We start from the raw sequence: 20,140 nt of genomic DNA on the forward strand, positions 1-20,140 counted from the left end.
AAATGATTACTTTAAGTTAATGCTGCAAATTTCGCACGCCAATGTGCATTGGCTCGTTCTGCATACACTCGATGATGGTAGGGCTCCCTGAAGTGATCCCAATTACATCGGGGACGCCGACGTAACGTCGCCCTTTCCCTCCTTCAGGGAACGAGGGTTACATTCCTAACCAAGACGTTTTACAAGCTACGGACTCATGGGGTGTACTTCTTGACTCATGCCTTCTCCATTTTGGCTTTATTTTTTAAATAATGTAATGTGTTGGTCATCTGAGGTTCTAATTTTAAGATCTGCTAAAGACCAGATGATATTTTATGTCCTGATACATAAAACCATAGAATTCAAATAGGGTGTACTTTCTTTTTCACATGACTGTTTGTATCATTCCGGTGAGCATTTTATTGGACTATGACCATGAGCAGAGGATAAGAAAGTCCTTACTTATAAACACTAAATGTCCTCATTTAAAGCTACAACACAAGCAAATGTTTTGACAGCTGCCATTGGATCTTAAATGAAGGTGAAGCTGGTGGTGAGAAGTCCATCCACAGTCATGATTTTGGCCAAACCAACGACCTATTTCAATAGGACCTATTCAGGAAGGAACGTTGTTGTGCCCGTCAAACCATTTCATTGGGTCTTTAAAGTAGGACACTTTAGTCAAATACAAGTGTTGGACCTCATTCAGGCTTTAAGGTTGTCTGCACAAAAGGCCTTTTTTAACCCATGAGCCATTCAAACATTTCACTCACCGACACCTCATGAGAACACAGATGAAGCCTCCCTGCACCTGATTCTGTATCTCCTCACTGATTGGTCGCTATGTTCTCTTGTGCATCAGCTTGTCCAATGGGCTCGGCCGTGTGCTTTCCCCCGCCCCCTAACGTCTCTGTCTTTGCTGTTTTGCTCTTGTAGGGTCCACTCTGAAACGACTCTGTCTAGGCAAAGAGCGCAACAGTAGTAAATATCCCACTCCTTTCTTCTTCGCTCCTAGTCTTTCTTTCTTTCTTTCTTTCTTTCTTTCTTTCTTTCTTTCTTTCTTTCTTTCTTTCTTTCTTTCTTTCTTTCTTTCTTTCTTTCTTTCTTTTCTGTTTTTTTTTTCACTTGTCATTTCTTTTGTTGGCATGAGCGTGAGCCTGTGTGATAAGTGCTCTTCATTTGCAACAGCAGATTGAGAAATGTGCATTGATTCTTTTATATTCATTTTAATAGTTTTTTTTTTCTAGTGCATGGTTGATGCAGTCAAGTGCTTGAAACCTGAATGATTTCTGTATTTCTGGTCATTTAAGTGCATTTGTGTATTGCTTTGTTCTTTGTTTGGTTCTGTAATCATCCAGCTGCTTTATTTTAGGCTAGAAACAAGTGCACAACAAGAAACACACAAACGCAGAAACAATCAGATACACCAACACATTTCAAGTACATACTCAATGTCTGTTCACTCATTGGTGGGAACAAACCTTAGTACGCAAGGGGTTGATTGATGGTCTGTGACTCTTAAACCATGTGTCTGACCTCGAACTTTTGAATGGTTAATTAAAATTTAATTAACTTAAAAATTGGTATTGAATCAAGTCATTGTCAAAGCATATATTTACACCTCTAGTAATGCGTCATCTCATCATCTGTCAGTGAGCAGCAGATTGGTTACAGAGGACTTCAGGGTGAATTCTCTGAGTGTGAGGTCTTTCTCTGTCTCTTTCTCAGGGTCTCATAACGCTGGTGCTTCATCATCATCATCATCTGCAGCCGTGCCAGCTTCATCGCCTCGGCCAATCACGGCGCTCGTCCAGGCTCAAGCCAACAACAGCAACAACAAGACTGGCACATTCACAGATGACCTACACAAGCTGGTTGATGATTGGGCGAAAGAGACTCTTGCCTCCACCCCTCAGCTCCGCCCCTCCGTGTGTCAGATCAGACCGCAGAGATCTCATCACTCCTTCCAGACCAGCAGCACTGCAATGGCCAGAGTCCCCAATCAGGTACTATATACTTTTTGTTGTCCAGAATTGTGATGAGGATGTTTTTTTTATCCATGTTCATCTGTGTTTAGTGTGTAATGTTGCTGTTTGATCATGAAAAAGCTCTGCAAAGCTTCAGTTTTTCTCTATATCAGTGTCACTGTTTCTGAACTCCCTGAAACTTTGTAGTCTTGAGTTTTCTTCTGGGAACAAACACGTCATATTCCTTATTTAAATAATTAATACGCAGAATAAAGGGGTCTGGTTGAGTTAGTTAGTAGTGTGTTGAAACTGGTGGTTAAGGTAAGGGGCAGGACATTTTCTAAACACGCTGGAAGCTCTCGACCAATCACAACGCACTGCTCCAGCCGACCAATCAGAGCACAGTGTACTTTTCAGGAGGAGGGGCTTCATAGAGACCGGAACTAAACAGAGTGTTACTGACAGACTGGGAAGAGAAGAGCTGCAACATTGGAGAATATGAGGGAACTCTAAGGGAATTTTAAGGCCACCAGGTTACTTTTTAACTTTTTAAGTTAAACCAACATATATTTTTTTATAGTGAGTATATATTCTGTTCTATTAACCAGATACATTTTTATTGAGACATACTATAAATGTGAACGTCTCTGTTATGTATGTAACCCTCGTTCCCTGAAGGAGGGAACGGAGACGTAGTTGGACGCAACGTACTGATTGGGATCCCAATCAACACGCCACCTAGTGCTGCCACCTTCCAGTGCCTAGCGGGAGCCTCCTGACCCCCCGCAATATTGAGGCGGAGATGGGACAGGGCTTAGGCCTGGGAAGTTCACTGCTGTTCTGCATGACTGCATCACCTAGGCTATAGAATCTAGCCGATGGCATCCACTATCCGGTGGGCCAACCTCTGCTTGGAGACAGCCTTTCCCTTCTGCTGGCCTCCGTAACAGACGAAGAGCTGGTCTGAGGTCCTGAGGCTTTGCTTTCTGTCCACATACAGGCACAGAGCGCGGACGGTACAGAGAAAAGCCAGGGCTGGGTCTGCCTGCTCTGGAGGCAGCCCTTGCAGGTTCACCACCTGGTCCCGAAAGGGAGTGGTATAGCTCTTGGGCATATATCCATGCTGTGGTATCAGGATTAAGTGAGAGTCGGCCGGTCCCGAATTCCAGGCACGATTTGTCGACCGAAAATGCGTGCAGGTCCCCTACTCTCTTGATAGAGGCCAAAGCAAGCAGGAGTACTGTTTTTATAGACAGGACTTTTAACTCTGTTGCCTGCAATGGCTCAGAGGGAGGTCTCTGCTGTGTCGCTGTGTTGCTGCTGAGGCGGAGGTGGAGGGAGACAGCCCTCGCTCCGTACACCTTGTAGAGGGTGCTCTTCCAGAAGTGATGTGTCTACAACAGCTTGTGGTAGATCACCAAGAAACTCCGCATCCCATCTAGGGACCAGACATGGAGTTTCCAGAGTTCTGAACGCGGGTGCCATTTGGTGCCCCGTCCCTGAGAGAAAAGGTCCTCCCTCAGAGGAATGTGCCAGTGAAGGGCTGTCGAGAGGAGCATCAGTTCAGGGAACCAGGTCCAGTTGGGCCAATAAGGGGCAACTAGCAAGACCTGCTCCTCTTCATCCCTGACTTTGCACATTGTCTGTGCGAGAAGGCTCACTGGGGGGAAATGCATGCATGGAGGAGCAAGAAGGAGCCAGCTGGACCGGTTGGGAAGCACTCTCCAGGCTTCCAAGAACCGGGCCAGGGGGGCCAGAGGCACCACAGACGTACCAGGGGTGGGGCAGCAAGGTGGAAGAGAGGGACCCGACTCGGAAGGCCCGGGGGAGTGTGGTCCGAAGTGTGGTCTGAGTGTGCGGTGCAACACTTACCGGTCTCCACAGGTCGGCAGGGGGTGCGTGAGAAGGCGTAATTGGGTACTCGAACCGCACCTAGCTGCCGGCTGGCGATACAAGAGGGGGCTGAGGGTGGCAAGCCTTTACAGACTATCTGGGGGAGGAAGATGGGGACCAAACCAACCTCAGCCTCAGCCTCTTGGGAGGAATTTGCTCTTTCTTTGAAAATGTGGGTGACAGAAAACAGAAAGAGACACAAAACAAAGATTCTCCACCCGTCCCTCCTCCGGGGGAGGGAGTGGTTCAGTCACCATTTCCCGAAGCTCGTTCCTCCATCCCTGGGTGGCCTGTCTCAGGGACACTTGCGCTTAGGTACTAAGGCCGTTTCTGGCAGAAAAAGGTGACATCCACGAACCAAGTAACCTCCTCATGAACCTCGGGAAAGAATGGCACTGGGGCGGCGGGACCAGCATGGCCCTCCCCGAGAAACCAGTCATCCAACCGAGATGGTTCGGGACACAGTGGAGGTTTCCACCGACTCGGCGGCCCGTTTCAGCATAGCTGACATTTCTGGATCTAATCCAGGCAACAATACTCTCCCAGAAGGAGGCAGCACAGCTAAATTATCATCTCCAGAGTCAAGCTCCTCTTCCAATGCAGCGAACGACATCCTGTCCTCATGAGGAGCCCCGAACGAAACGGCTGGTTGGTCCACTCTAGAGGGACCAGCACGTTCCACATGGAGCTCCACCGGCTGCGGTGCCACAGAGGAGTGAGGGGCCCATGGGGACTGGTTACCAGATGGGGAAGCCCTCACTGTGATCCTCAGATCACCCATCTCACACGGCACAGTAGGTCTCCTCTGGGATTTGCCAGAGGGAACTCTAGAGCGGGGCATGGGAGTGAGGAGTTTCGATCCTAACAAAAAGAGAGTCATGTTCCCGCAATGGAAACATGAACTATCCACAAAAGCTGTTTCAGCGTGCTGTAAGCCCAAACATGTGATGCATTTATTGTGACCGTCAGCTGAGGACAGGGAACGACCGCATCCAGAAACACTTGGGTGGAATGGCATCTTGAAAAAAACGCAGACACACCTGTGTTGCTCTTTCAGGAAATAGCGCTCTCAACCAGTGCCGGAGCATACAGGGAATGACCGCGGCATCACTTGACAGGACATGGTGCAGCCTGTACCAGTAAAGCACTCACCCTCTTCACCCTCTAACCACCGTCAGAATACTGATGTTGATTACACAGCAGTTGAGAGCTCAGAGGGCTCGCTATCACCGTTGCACTCGTGCTGTAACACACCAGCACCGGGAGAGACAATCTCGCACTCCAATGTGCATTGGCTCGTTTTTTCAATACTGGAAGATGACAGGCTCCCTAAGCGTGATCCCAATCAGTACGGTATGTCCGACTATGTCGAACGTGACCGAACTGAAAGGGAACTAACTAAAGGTAGAGGGGGTCATCCATTTAAATTATATTAACACATTTACACATTTATGCATTTGGCAGATGCTTTCATCCAAAGCGACTTACATTGCATTTCAAGCAACACATTTACATTCTTATCAGTTCTTGCTTTCCCTGGGAATCGAACCCATGACCATGTTGTTGCAAGTGCCAACGCTCTACTGTTTGAGCTACAGGAAGGCTATATATTAAGCCTTAAAGTTCTGCATAATTAGGGGCGTGGCCACTTGAGTGACAGCTGGTGTCACTACTAGCCTCTGCTGTCTGTTAGCATCACATCACCTCAGCTAATCCGCCTCTTTGCCCATTTTCGTTAATCCGGGAGGGACGTGCCGAAGGTGACGGCCGGCTCCGCCCACTTTGGGTTTCAAAATTGCTCTTCAGAAAGCTACAGGTGATATCACAGACACTAAGGCCAATATTTTTTCATAGTCTATTGTTCTGACGAGTCACAGGCGGTCAGTTCCGCGAACTAGTTCTATCGGACAGTTTGTTTCAATGAACCAGTTCAAAAAACTATTCCCCTGTTAGTTTGTGTAATCACACAATGACATTATGCAATTCTCTAATTAAAGCACCCACTAATTATTTTCTAAGGCTAAAATTTCTAAAGCATATAAGTGAATAAACCATGAGAAACCCATAAAGCAGTGTTATTTTATCTGGTGTCTCTCTTCTCTTGTAGTTTAGAGGCTCAATCCCTGCGGCGGCTGTGAAGCTCCATCTACCCCTGTCCTGCCCCCTGTCAGCAGCTCTGGGTCCCATCATGCCTCACGGCATCACCAGCGGCCCGTCGCCCGTCATCCAGCGAGGCGGATACCTGATGCCCACCGTCCCCTTCGCTGGGATGATGCCAGCCCCTGTGTATCCACACCAGTGGTCCGGTTTGCCCAGTCCGGTGGGAATGTTTGGCACGGCCGCTATGGTCCCGTATCAGACCATGGCCAGCCCGGCACTGCAGACATTTCCTCTGGTGGTCAAAAGCCCAGATGCCCCAATGTGCCCCAGCAAAGCCAGGACTGCATGAGCGCTTCAAACACTCTTCTGCATAAGGCTAATCAATGCACACTTGCAGATGGATAATCACGCAAACTCAAACTGACTGGGAGTTCCTGCAACACGTTTTAACTCGGCTTCAGGATGAAACCATAATCTCTCCTCAACGTCTGTGTGCTTTAGATCGCTGTTGGATGGGAGACGCGTCTGTATGAAGCTTTTGAGCCTGTAAATATGAGGTGTGAGTTTGTGTGTGTGTGTGAATGTGGGCATGAAGAGTGTGTTAATGTATCAAACCAGTCCTGTGGGCGCCGCTTGCACGTTTGTTTGTTTGTTTGTTTGTTTGTTTGTTTGTTTGTTTGTTTTGACCTTTTAGCTCTTATGTTTGAATATGAATTAAGGAGTGTTAGTGTTAATGGTTCGGCTGAGATTAGGTATCATTTCATAATCATTTTGGTGATTGACTAAAACTTACGGATACATAAACAGGCATATTGGGCCTTATTAATGAAACAGGAGCATAATAAATTTAGTCATTCGTATCTAAATCTCATGACAAATTGTGTAAGAATGGAAAAAATACATAAATGTTTTATGAAAGCGTCCCAGTGCTGAACGTTGATTTATGGTCAGAAATATCAGTCCTGTTTTCCAATCATACGCGTTTCATTCATTTACAGCACTTTCATTGGCGGTTTACAGGAATATCCAGCAATTTCAGACCACAGGACAAAATCCCTACTTTAAGAAACACAATTCAGGATGATGTAGTGCCTTGATCGGTCATCAGTTTTCCCTCGAAAGGTATGAATCGGTTTTAAAGGGGGGAAATCATTCCTTTTCTGTTCCTAATGCAATGGCTTTTTTTTTTTTTGCGTAATCTTTTTTCTATTTACGTCCCCTTTCAGTTGAAGCAAGTTTGCATTAAATATAAACCTAATCATTTGAAGTGTAGCTAGTAGCTAGATTGATGAACGAATGCGGTTGATGTCTGGGTTTCTGATTGGTTACAATCATTCATAAGCAATACTGCACTAAGCACAGAGTCTCAGACGCGTTTGAGGAATGACTGGTTTACATTGCGATGATCTGATGAACGATGCATGCCATCAAAGCGTCGCGGACGCCCAAATACAGAATTAAGAATTACTGTGTAAACGTGCTCTTATAAGTGCGCCGCCTTCCCTCTTTACAGCGTAACACAGGGACTGAATGCAGGTTTGACTCTGAATGTGTGTCAAAATGACATTGCATGTGATTCACCCTCCCTGTTACGTGCTGCATTATCCCAACCCATAATGTGAACATTGACAAACTACTTTACATTTGACTGTTTTACCAAATGTATCATTTTTATTTGCTTTGCATAGTGGCTGAGTTTATTCCTTCTTGCACAGTGTTATTAATGTTGAGTTTTAATTTCTTTTAAGAGGGCAGTGCAATTGTTAGTCATGACTCATATTTATTGTTGTTTTAAATAAAAGCGATCCAGCATGAGAAAGTGCAAGATTTTGAATACTAGCTCACAGGTGTACAAAATGTATTTACAAACAAAATCCACATCCCAACATAAAGTCTGGTTTTATTTGTATGTTTGTATGATTCAATCTTTAGTCAGGGTTATATTTCTATTATAACTGCCAAACTGTGAATTGTACAGTCCTCTAGTATTTATTTCCTCAGTGCTTAGTTTTGCTGCAGCTTCTGTCCTGTAATGTGTTTTTCATGCATTTGTACAGGATGTTAATCAATGATCTGCAGTTAGAAACGTTTCCGGGAGGTTTCTGATGTTTTGTTCTTGCCGTTATTAATGCTGATAATATATCTGGCAATAATTACTCCACTTTACCATGTTTGTGTCTCACGGATCTGATAGTTATGGACTTTTCCCGGTCTTTTCTCTGTGAATGATTGCTTCACCCTTCTCTGCATTACTTTGCTCCGCTCAGATCCAAACAAAATGCACTCACAACACAGACTGTGTACAAGTTTAATTAAGAATAAATCAATATTTTGTGCTTAATAGCTACTGTGTTTTTGTGGTTTTTCACAGGCGTAAACAGTGATTATCTGAGCCGTGCTCTTGAGGTACAGGTACACTGTAAAAAAACAACAACAAAAAAAGCTAAAAAAATCTTGTTTTTACAAGGAAAATAAAATCTGTTTTGTATCTTTTAAAATATACTTTTAAATAATTAAAAAATACATGCTTTCATGTTGAAAATGGTGAGAACACTGTTATATTACACATTATATTACATCCTATAACATTCATTACAACAAATCATTATGGTTATTTATCGTTCTGCTGAATGTGTTTTGTCCCACATCTCACACTTCTAAAACCAGCCACAGACAATAAGTTTATACAGAAAACAACATCCCTGATATTTTGTCTCTCTTGGGTCTGGCCTTGACGTGGCGAGGGGACTTGCGTGTTCCAGTGACCCAGGAGAGCGATACCGTCGGGAGCTCGCTCCTGGTAGGGTCACCCTAGATGGGCCGGTCTCCAGGGTAGGTTCCAGACAAAGACCCCAGCATGTCGGTATGCTGTGAGGTGGCAGCCCCACCAACCGACTATCCTGCGGAGGGCTAACAACCCACCCAGGAGAAACCCTTTTGTTACGAAACCGATCAGAGAAAGTAGCCGGACTGCCCAACACGGTAACGGACCCCGGCCTGCCCCCGACAAACTAGTACGGATCAACCTTCGTCGCAGGACCCGAGTCGCCACATGGAATGTCCAGACACTCCTTCGCCCCGGAGCTGCCACCCTGCTGTCCCGAGAGCTCTGCCGCTATAACATCTCCTTGGCAGGACTCTGTGAAGTTCGATGGCACGGCAATGGTGAAACAACAGCAGGTGACCATTGCTACTTCTGGAGTGGCCCCGAGAGATGGACAGGCCTTTATGACGTGGCACTTGCCATCCCAAAGGCCCTCCGCAAGTCCCTCATCAGCTGGACACCCATGAGCGACAGATTACTGTCGGCCTGCTTTCTTAACCAACATGGCAAGATGACAGTAATCGTTGCTTATGCCCCCTCCGATGTCGCTGATGAGGATGCGAAGGATGCCTTTTTTGACCAACTCCATCAGGCTGTTGGCCAAGCCTCACCACACGACATCACCATCATCCTCACTGATGCCAACGCCACTCTGTCTAGCAGTGATCGGTCCACAGGCTCACCTGTCGGCACAACCTTTGCTGACAGGTCCACAAACGACAACAGTAACCGCTTTCTCCTTCTCTGCCACCACAACAACCTCTGCGTTGCTGATACCTGGTTTCCCCGGAAGCTTATCCATCACTGGACATGGTACAGCCCAGATGGCAGAACCAGGAAAGCGCTGGACCATATCCTCATCTCTCGACGCTGGAAGCCGTTTGTCACCAACTGCCATGTGTATCGAGGAGCAGAGCTTGGCAACACAGACCATCGCCTGCTGGTGGCCCAGCTCAAGTTAAAGCTGCGAGCCAACCAGCACACCAAGACTCAGCCTCGCCTGGACTCCTCCCTACATCCAAACATCGCCACAGACTTCAGTTGCGCCATCCGCCGCACCTTTGATAACCTGGCTACCGACAAGGTGAACGACTGGCAGACCTTCAAGGAAAGTATCATCCAGTCAGCTCACAATGTCTTCAGATGCTTTCGACCTTCCCCGAAAAAGCCTTGGATATCGGAGAGGACACTCAACATCATCGACCAGCGGCATGAGGCCCGGCTCCGAGGTGACCTGACGGAGTATCAGCGACTGAACCGCCAGCGCAATGTGGCTATAGCCGAGGATAGGGAGAAGTTCTGGCAAGCAGAAGCTAAACACCTAGGGCCCTATCTTGCACCCAGCGCAATTGACTTTGTACACTGACGCATGTATCATTCCTATTTTGCACCCGTGCACAGCAGACTTTTCCCTCCACAGACGCACATCGGTAAATTCGGGAATGAACTTGCGCTCCCGGGGCGGTTCAGCGCAAAGTGGAGGTGTGTTCTGGCGCAAACGTTCCCTCATGCTATTTTGCAGGTTTAGAAAACAATTCCGCCACTGACCGAAAAAATCTAGTTTAAAGTCAGTGGCGCGTTGCGCATGTTATTCATAAGCTATTTTAAGGGCGCATGCTTGGCCATAATCAATGTAGCGTGTGCACAACATACACTTTGATTCTCTCATCTACACAGAAGCAGCAGTTTTCATTTTTGCAAACCATACATTATTACGATAGATAGATAGATAGATAGATAGATAGATAGATAGACAGTTTATTATAAAAGCATACATCTAGCTTACACATTTACCCAAATGATCATACGCCTGTTTAACCAAAGTTAATTTGGGTGTGTTTCTCCATCCCCAACGTCACTTCTCTGTGTTTTATGTCCCTGACGAGAACGTCGCTCTCCTTGGCTGTGAACCGCTCCTGGCGTGCGTCTGGCAAATCCGCCGTTATAATAGGAATCTGCTATAGAACAAGCGCGCCTGCTCTTAAAGGGAATGTGAGATGACGCTCTGATTGGTTTATTTCACGTTACGCCCAAACCACACCTATGAATAATAAAGCTACTTCAGACCAACCCATTTTAGATTTGCGTCGGGCGCAAGAGTCATTTATCCCGCCGCTATAATAGCAACAGCGCCCAAGACCCGCCCACAAAGTTATTTGCGTTTTGCGCTTGATACTTGCGTTTCAGATCGTTAAAATAGGGTCCCTAGAGTCCGTGGCCAATAACAACAATATGAGCCGTGTCTTTAGTCTGCTGCGCCAAGCCCGTAATGGCCCACGCATCAAGACAGCCCTGGTGAAAGATTCTGATGGCATTCCTGATGAAAAGTCTAATTGCTGTTATTATTGCTACTACTATTAGTATTATTAAATTATTATATAAGACTATATTATAATTTATTCCTCATCGTCAAGTTATTATTTTTACTAATATTATTTTCATCAATATAACTGTCATAAATATGTATTTTATGTTTATTAATTTTTATTACGTCAGTTGTACATCTGTAAAGTTACTTCCACTCACACACCCAATTATACTTGCACACACGCACACATTCAATCACACACTCACACAAACCACGTTGGTTGTTATGTATGTTTGTATCTGTCACCTGCTGTTATGTATGTTTTGTTTTTGTTGCATATAAAAAAAAAATAAAAAAAATTCTGATGGCAACCTTATAGCAACTGAAGCAAACTGCCTCGAACGCTGGAAAGAGCACTTCAGCCTCCTTCTGCAGCACGGTACCTCCCCGGCTGATCCCGCCAAATCATCAGCCGCTAATGCTGCAGCCCCTAGTGCTGTCTGCAGTACAGACCCTGTCACACCTGAGGAAGTCAGAGCCGCTCTGGAAAAACTTAACAACAGGAAAGCCCCCGGCAGAGGAGTTATCTTGCCCTTCTGGAAACGTAAGGGTGACAGTCTAGTCTGCGGCAACCACAGAGGCATTACCCTTCTCTCCATCCCCGGCAAGCTCTTTACCAGGATCTTGCTCACTCGTGCTCTCCCAGTCATAAGAAGCAGCCGCCGTCCCCAGCAGGCTGGCTTCATGCCTAACCGCTCCACAACAGACCAAATCTCCGCTGTCCGCTTGCTGATAGAGAAGACCTATGAATTCCGTAAAGATCGCCATCTTTACATCGGGTTCATAGATCTGAAGGCTGCCTTTGACACCGTCTGCCACACTTCACTGGCGAGTATCCTACACGCCCTTGGAGCACCACCCAAGATCGTTGCCCTGTTCAAGTTGCTTTATAGCAACGCTCAGAGCTGTGTCCGCATCAACGGCAGAGACTCAGACTGGTTTCCCCTCTCCAGTGGCGTTCGCCAGGGCTGTGTGGCTGCTCCTGACCTCTTCAACTGCATCATTGACCATCTGATGTCCAGGGTTTGTGAGCGGGTCCCCGGAGTGTCCTTCGGCAGTTACCACCTGACTGACCTGGAGTACGCTGACGACACCAGAGACGCTCTGGGCATATACAGTGAAGAAGCTGAGAAGCTTGGCCTCCAGGTGTGCTGGACGAAAACCAAGTTCATATATGTCGGTGACAGACCGCGTCCACCTTCCCTGCGGCTTGGCAATGACATTTTAGAGCCTGTCAAGAACTTTGTGTATCTGGGATCTATAATGACAGACAACGGGGACCTAAAACCAGAGATTACCCGCAGAAGAGCCCTGGCTGCGTCAGCCCTGCAGTCTCTCTGGAAACCACTCTGGCGGCACCAGACCATCTCACGCAAGACGAAGCTCCGGATTTACAACTCAGCAGTACTCTCCATCCTGCTTTATGGCTCGGAGACTTGGCCCTTAAATAAGACACTGGCTGCAAGATTAGATGGCTTTGAAAGCAGGGCTCTCAGAACCATCGAGAACATCAGGTGGCCCCAGCGGGTATCCAATCAAGTGCTTAGAGCCCGCACGTGCCAGCCCAGAGCATCCTGCCTAGCTGCGCAACGTCGCACCCGCTGGTTCGGCCATGTCCTCCGCCTTCCTCCTGACCATCCGACGAGAGCCATTCTCCAGTTTGATCTGAGGGCCGCAGACTGGAGACGACCACAGGGTAAACCCCGCACCCGATGGCTTGACGTCCTTGCGGGCGACCTCCAACAACATGGAGTTGCTGTGGAGGATGCAGAGCAGCTGGCACAAGACCGTCAGCACTGGAAACAACTGGTTCATCTGGTCGGCTCAACGCACAGGGATGGGACGCCCCCCTACCCATCGCAGGAGCCAAAATAGAAAATAATATATATTTAGTGCTTCTAAGATTCGTCCGATGGAGAAAATTACCAGAATAAACACTAATATTGGTTGATACAAATATGTTGCACAATATACTGGACTTATGAATGCCTATGATTTTTTTTTTTTATCCATTAAAAACAGATGTGAACCTCACTGAGACATGCACAAATGATTATTTGTATCCTATTTCGATCAGACTGTCCTAATCAAATTAAATGAAGAAGGGCAACTGCATTTCCGCAAAAGGAATGAACTTTTGTGTCCATTTTTGGCATGCAATAAAAATGTATTTTGTAAATGCATGTAATGGATCATACTGTCGAGAATTAATCCATGTATGTTTATTCAAAAAATAATAATAATTGACCACATACCTGTAATTTTTTTTTCCTTAAATGGATCTTCTTCCAGTGAAATGTGTTGATGTGTCGTGAAAAGCACATTCTAGAGCAGGTGTGGGAAAAGTTTAGAGAAAAACTGTCAAATATATAAAAATAAATACATAAATAAAAAGATTTAACTAAAAATATATAAAAATGAAAAAATGAATACATTTAATAAAAAAATGAATACATTGATAAGCAAATAAATCAAATTTGATGTAAATAAAAAATAACTAAATATAAACATTTGATTAAAATAAATAAATTGATAAAAGTAAATAACATTTGATTTAAATAAAACAAATACATCTAACAGTACAGTAATATAGTGAGTAGAAAAGAATGCAATAATGTAGCATATGTGTATTTATAAATAAACAGTGATGTGACAATGTATATTGATATTATATTTAAGAAGTTAAGAAGTGTCTTAATGCTAATAAAGTGAGTATATTTTTCATAATTAACAAGAAATACTAAATAAGTGTTAATAAAGGTGCTGACGAGTGATCCATGAGAGACACACTTTTGTCTCATCTCCGTTTCTCCTCAGGACTTTTAATCTGTTGATCTGTTTGTTGCTCCAAACACTGACAATCAGCATCATAAACAGAGGAGTGTTTATCACTGAAACTTCAGCATGAGAAGAAATCATTTTGAGAAAGAGAGGATCATGACAGACCCTGGAGAAACTGACAAATAAAGAGGAGCAATAAATAAAACACATACGTTTTTGAGTTTTGAGATCTTTTGGTTTAATATTTGAGTATATGCGTATTTTAATTGTTCTTTTGTGTTTTATCCAAGGCTTTATAGCGTTATGTCTTAACGTTTCAATGCAAGTTAATTTTTAATACATTTTGTTCAAATTTTACATGAAGAAATCCTGATGTTGTTCTTTGACTTGTTTCAACACACCAACTTGATCAGAAGCTCCACCCTCTTACAACACTAACCAGGAATAAACAGACTTGTTTTTTTCTCTTTTCTGCTATACTGACTTTGTCTCGACAAAAGCAATAAAGAATCAGCGATCAGTGGAGTACGAAGGGAAAAACCTTACAGAACAATTTGAGAAGTTTATATCTGAACAAGTTTGTTTCTGATCTTTGTGATTCTCATGGTGCTCTGTTTTTTAAGCCGTCGTTCAGAAAGTGAGAGTAAAGTTTAGTTTGCTGGAGCTCAAACAGTGAAAATGGATTCACTAAATGTCTCTGAAGAAGAACTTTCTTGTCCTGTGTGCTGTGAAATCTTCAAGGCTCCTGTTATTTTATCCTGTAGTCACAGTTTCTGTAAAGAGTGTCTTCAACAGTTCTGGAGAACAAAGGAATCTCAGGAGTGTCCTGTCTGCAGGAAAAGAGCCTCAAGAGATCCTCCTACAGTTAATCTTTTGTTAAAAAACTTGTGTGAGTCGTTCCTGAAGGAGAGAAATGAGAGGCGTTCATCAGGGTCTGAGGAGATCTGCAGTTTACACAGTGAGGAACTCAAACTCTTCTGTCTGGAGGACAAACAGCCTGTGTGTTTAGTGTGCAGAGATTCAAAACAACATGACAATCATAAATTCAGACCCATCAGTGAAGTGGTTTCATCATATAAGGTAAGACACATGTTTCTTGATTCACATTAAAGAACCATAACGAGTCATAAACACAGATCGTTCCGATTACTAACGTAACCTCAGTTCCCTGAGATCATGAGCATTGCATCAGTAACTGAGTTAACTGAGTAAACTTAGTTTTTCCCTGAACACTGAAGCCTGCTCTGCACCTGCACAGACAGGCTTTTCAGTCCGCCAAAACAGACGGGACCGACTGCCTATTTAAGTCACCATGAAAGACATTTTTGTCAGAATTTTTCTACTGAGGAGCGACAGCATCGACTTGTGATTCGACTTGTGATTAGGGCAAAAACAGCCAATCATTGAGGTAATTCAGGATGCGAACTCCCATCTGTCTCAGGGGGAGAGGGCCGCATCCATGAATATCATAAAAGTGTGTGAAGCAAGAGACAGTCAGAATGGTAGGACTGTAGGGTGGTAAGCCACCCCTTTGAACGTGAATCTCAAGAACTGTGATGAGGGGCTATTTGAATATCAAAGTACGCATCCTTCAGATCCACTGATAAAAAATCAGATCTGTGAGAGGATTTGTTTCAAAGTTAACATTCTGAACGGCCGTCTTACCAAAGCGCAGTTCAGACATCTCAAATCTAGGATGAGCCTGAGGCCGCCATCTCTGCGCACACACACTGACGTAGGTTTGTGGCGGCGTGTTTGAATGAAGTGTTATAGAAAGGCGTGGCTGAGCCTTAACTTTTATAAAGAATATCTCTTTGGGTTTGAGACTTTGAGCTTTGTGACACTGCAGATCTTAAACAGCCACTAAAGAAAAAGAAAAACAAGAAATCGCATCATATGAACCCTTTAATAATGATATTGTCTCATGAAGAGTTGGATAGCCGCAGGGGAAAAGCACAGAGCTTTAGCTGTCGAAGGGCCGTTAATCCGCTGCTTGAGGCTCGTTTCAACGGCGAGCAGAAAGGCTCCAATCTTCTTCTCTTTGGAGATAGCGAGGAGATGATCTTCACACTTGAAGGAGAAAAATACTGATGAAAACAGTTTTCAGTAGAACTTAAATATGCAGGTTGCAATTTCTGAATAAATTTATGAGATGTACACAAAAACAGAAGAAATCAGGATGGGGGTGAAGGGAGTGGATTGGAATCCACTGCTGCATCAATGTATATGTAATAAGTAATTATAGGTATCAAGGTATTAATCAATATTTTTCCTTCTAAATATCACATGAGTTGAATGACTTCTCTGGAGATTTTATTTTGTTATAGAAGTTACCAGTGTGATTACTGAAATGTTATTTTCATGTATTCTTTTTAATGTCTGTATTTGATATCTGAATGCAGTAACAATGCTTGCTTATTTATCCCGGCTTCCAGAAATGAAATAGGGACTGGTTTTGTGTTTGAGAATGGTCTTCAACGTGTTAAAACATATAGGGGTCATTGAAGTCTATAGTTTAAGGGACCATTTCTCAGTTAAAGCCTATATTTTTCATTTAGACTAAAGTGTCCTATCCTGAGAGAAAGAACTTGTTATCTGGATGTTTTGAGACGAGACTCCTGTTTATAGTTAGAGCCTGGCCAAATCCAACCATGGAAAAGATGTGTGTCGGTGTGTGTGTTAGTCTTCTTGCTTACAGGTTAAGGAACCACTGGCGTTATTGGAGATTGACTGAGTTGTTGTTCGAGACATGCTGACACCCAGCAACCCAAATCTGCGACCTGGAAGGTCACGACGTGCCTAACTTCAGGGTCTGAGTGTCAGCCGTATAATCGAAGGAGATATGCTTCTGTCTATCTGTATATGTGTGGAAAATTACTATGTTTATCAATTTCTTAGCCAATCAGAATCATTCAACCTGTAAGCAATGACGTAGCTTAGACCTTGGAAATGGTATAACTGCTGTGATCTTTGTAACTGAAAGCGGGGCGGCCTATGAACTCCTGTGTGAGTCTTGAAGCTGAACTTCTGCTGATGAAACTGCAAACTATCAGTAAAACTTTTCTTAAATTTTTTATAATTCTGACTCCGGGTCTTCTTTCAAACATCTGGTCCTTGGGTCCTAAACTGTTAACTCCTAACAGGGGCAAATACTTTTTCACTGCATTATATGATCATATCACTGTATTGTCTTCTCTTCACTGTAATCTGGTGTTTTAAAGTATTTTTGTTCAATTCTAGGAGGAGCTCAATACAGCACTGAAGTCCTTAAAGAGGAAACTTAAACACAATGAAGAAATGAAAGCAGAGTTTGAGAAAACAGTTCAACACATCAAGGTGAGGAAACAGAGACGAGAGTAATTTTCATTACAGCTGTTGATCACTATATACAGTTATGATCTGATATAATGATTCCAGTTTATTATTTCTGTAAATGACTAGCAGCAATCTGCTTCTGGATCCGTTTTTTGTCGGGTATCCGAGTTTATCTTGGATATTAATGATGTGTGTCGATTGAGATGATTGAAGTGAATGTGCTTTGATTTCAGTCTCAAGCTGAGCACACAGAGCGTCAGATTAAACAGCAGTTTGAGAAGCTTCATCAGTTTCTCAGAGATGAAGAAGAAGCTACAGTCACTGCACTGAGGGAGGAAGAGGAGCAGAAGAAGCAGAGGATGAAGGAGAAGCTGGAGGAGATGAACACACACATCTCAGCTCTTTCACACACAATCAAAGACATGGAGGAGATGATGAAAGCCAATGACGTCTGCTTTCTGAAGGTCTGATTTCAGATCATTGGTTGATTGATTGATGATTGATTGAGTTCTTGATGATAAATGGTGTGTTTGTTCTGCAGGAGTTTCCAGTCTCAATGGAAAGGTGAGTGATCTGCTCCTGTCTCTGGTCTCTCTGGTTCTGATCCAAAGCCACTGCAGTTCTGACTCCTGAATGTTCTTCCAGAGTCCAGATCTCACAGCCGGATCCACAGATGGCTTCTGGAGCTTTGATTCATGTGCCACGATACTTGGGCATCCTGCCGTTCAGAGTCTGGAAGAAGATGCAGGACATCGTCCAAAACAGTGAGTCTGACAGCAGGAGATCTGAGCTGGACATGATGGATGGGTGGAGAGTTAGAGGCTCTTCATGACAGAGATAGATAGATAGATAGATAGATAGATAGATAGATAGATAGATAGATAGATAGATAGATAGATAGATAGATAGATAGATAGATAGATAGATAGATAGATAGATAGATAGATAGATTGATAGATATATGGATAGATGGATAGATGAGTTTGGTGTTTGTTAAGAGGTTACAATTTATTTTTTTTTGTCTCAGAATAATAACAATAATAATAATAACTAGAATGTACATTTCCTTTAGAAAATGTGAGTGGTGCTTGCAGTGGCAAAACTCTGAACTAGGCAGATGCTAACATAATTAGCATTTTGCTAACATGATGCTAACACATTTATCATGTTGTTAACAGGATTAGCTTTTTCTTAGCATGATGTTAACATGTTTAACATTTAGCAAAAATCCTTTTAATTAAATGCTAACAAGATTAGCATGTTGCTAGCATGATGCTAACACAATCACCATGTTTCTTGCATGTTGTGAACATGGTGCTAACATTATTAGCATGCTGCTACTGAGTTTTAGTTAGCATTGTTGACAAGTTTTAACACTTAGCTTATCGCTATTAGCATGTAGCTATTCTGCTAGCATGTGAAGCATGATGGAAATCCTGTTTGCTAGCATTAGTCAAAGGAGCCAACCACCATGTCTCTACGATGTTCTGGTGCAGAGATATAGGTCTTGCTGAACAGTTGCTAGGGTACTCTGTTTAGTTGCTAGGGAGTGGCTTGGCAGCTGCCAATGATGTTACTTCAAAGGCTGCTTGCCTTTATGAATGACATAAACCAACCGCAACTCCTCTATGACATTCAGATTACAAGATATCCCTCTTTGGAGTTGGGTTGCTAGGGTGCTCTACAAATGGTTGCTAGGGCGTGGCTAGGAAGTGTTAAACGCTGATGATAAAAACGAGTGTGAAACTAATAACAACACTGACAGTGATCAGAGGAAAATGTGTTTGATCAACAGGACGAGTGTCATAATTCATAATAATCTGTGTTGGGTTCACTCTTGATCATTATATGAAGATCAGAATAAAAGCTTCTGTTGATTGTGTCTCATCAGCTCCTGTGATTCTGGATCCAAACACTGCGAATCCACGTCTCGTCCTGTCTGATGATCTGACCAGTGTGAGATACAGCGAGAACAATCAACCAGTTCCTGATAATCCAGAGAGATTTGACTGTTGTCTCTGTGTTCTGGGTTCAGAGGGTTTTAACTCAGGAACACACTGCTGGGATGTGGAGGTTAAAGAGAGTTTATACTGGACTCTTGGAGTAACTACAGCATCAAACCAGAGGAAGGGAGATGATTTCTTCGACACTGATGTCTGGAGTGTGGAGTATCATCAGTATGAGTCTTTAGGTTCTGGTTTTCATGTTAATCAGAAGCTTGATCGTGTGAGAGTGAATCTGGACTATGACGGAGGAACGGTGTCGTTCTCTGATCCTGTAACTAACACACATCTACACACATTCACAACCACCTTCACTCACACACTCTTTCCATTCTGGTGTGTGTGTGTTTATGAGGCACCGGACTGGACAAAAGCGAGGCGAACGCCGCGAGCGAGCTCGACAGTGCGCGAGAGAGACTGAGTGTGTCAGAGCATAATAGAGTTTGTTTATAAATAAATCACACATTTCAGCTTTAGAATAATCTCTTTAGCATATTGGTATCATCTGCAACGTTTTAATTAGTTTACATGGTTATAACATAAAACTCCAAAATAACCTGCAGAGAACGTTCCCAGAAAACATCTTTGTTTGACCGGTTGTGAACATGTGCAGCAAACATGCCTAGAATTTGGCTTAACCTCTGATGATGACGTCCTCTATAGGTTATAAAAATAAAACCCAAAAATATTATATTTTATTATTATTATCTATGTTGGTACATTGTTCAGTATTATGTTGTGAGCACTTTTGTCTATTTATTCTATGTAGTGTCCATTTCATTCATTTAAAGGGGAGGTATAATGCCCTTTTCACAAGATGTAAAATAAGTCTCTGATGTCCCCAGAGTGTGTATGTGAAGTTTTAGCTCAAAATACCCCACAGATATTTTTATATAGCATGTTAAAGTTG

At 43.6% G+C, this 20,140-nt stretch overlaps 2 protein-coding genes across 2 annotated transcripts in view; both read left to right on the plus strand.

The window, feature by feature from the left end:
• The window catches only part of LOC308681038 (serine/threonine-protein kinase WNK2), a 78,865-nt gene extending 70,587 nt beyond the window's left edge, over nt 1–8,278 (plus strand). Inside the window, exons 27-28 of the mRNA XM_081349558.1 lie at nt 1,708–1,985; nt 5,947–8,278. Of these exons, the coding sequence (XP_081205684.1) occupies nt 1,708–1,985; nt 5,947–6,288 (620 nt within the window). The 3' untranslated portion in view covers nt 6,289–8,278. The remainder of the gene's footprint in view (nt 1–1,707; nt 1,986–5,946) is intronic.
• A 6,309-nt stretch (nt 8,279–14,587) lies between these two features.
• Nucleotides 14,588–19,651, plus strand: LOC308681039 (nuclear factor 7, brain-like; the record flags this gene model as incomplete). Its single annotated transcript, XM_081349559.1, has 6 exons — nt 14,588–14,992; nt 17,153–17,248; nt 17,461–17,691; nt 17,769–17,791; nt 17,873–17,991; nt 19,119–19,651. The coding sequence occupies exons 1-6, from the start codon at nt 14,591–14,593 to the stop codon at nt 19,649–19,651; spliced, it is 1,404 nt and encodes a 467-aa protein (XP_081205685.1). The 5' UTR covers nt 14,588–14,590.
• Between the last annotated feature and the right edge of the window lie 489 nt (nt 19,652–20,140).

The sequence above is a fragment of the Scardinius erythrophthalmus genome (assembly GCF_964197995.2).
Source record: "Scardinius erythrophthalmus genome assembly, chromosome: 20".
Classification (NCBI taxonomy): Eukaryota; Metazoa; Chordata; class Actinopteri; order Cypriniformes; family Leuciscidae; genus Scardinius; species Scardinius erythrophthalmus.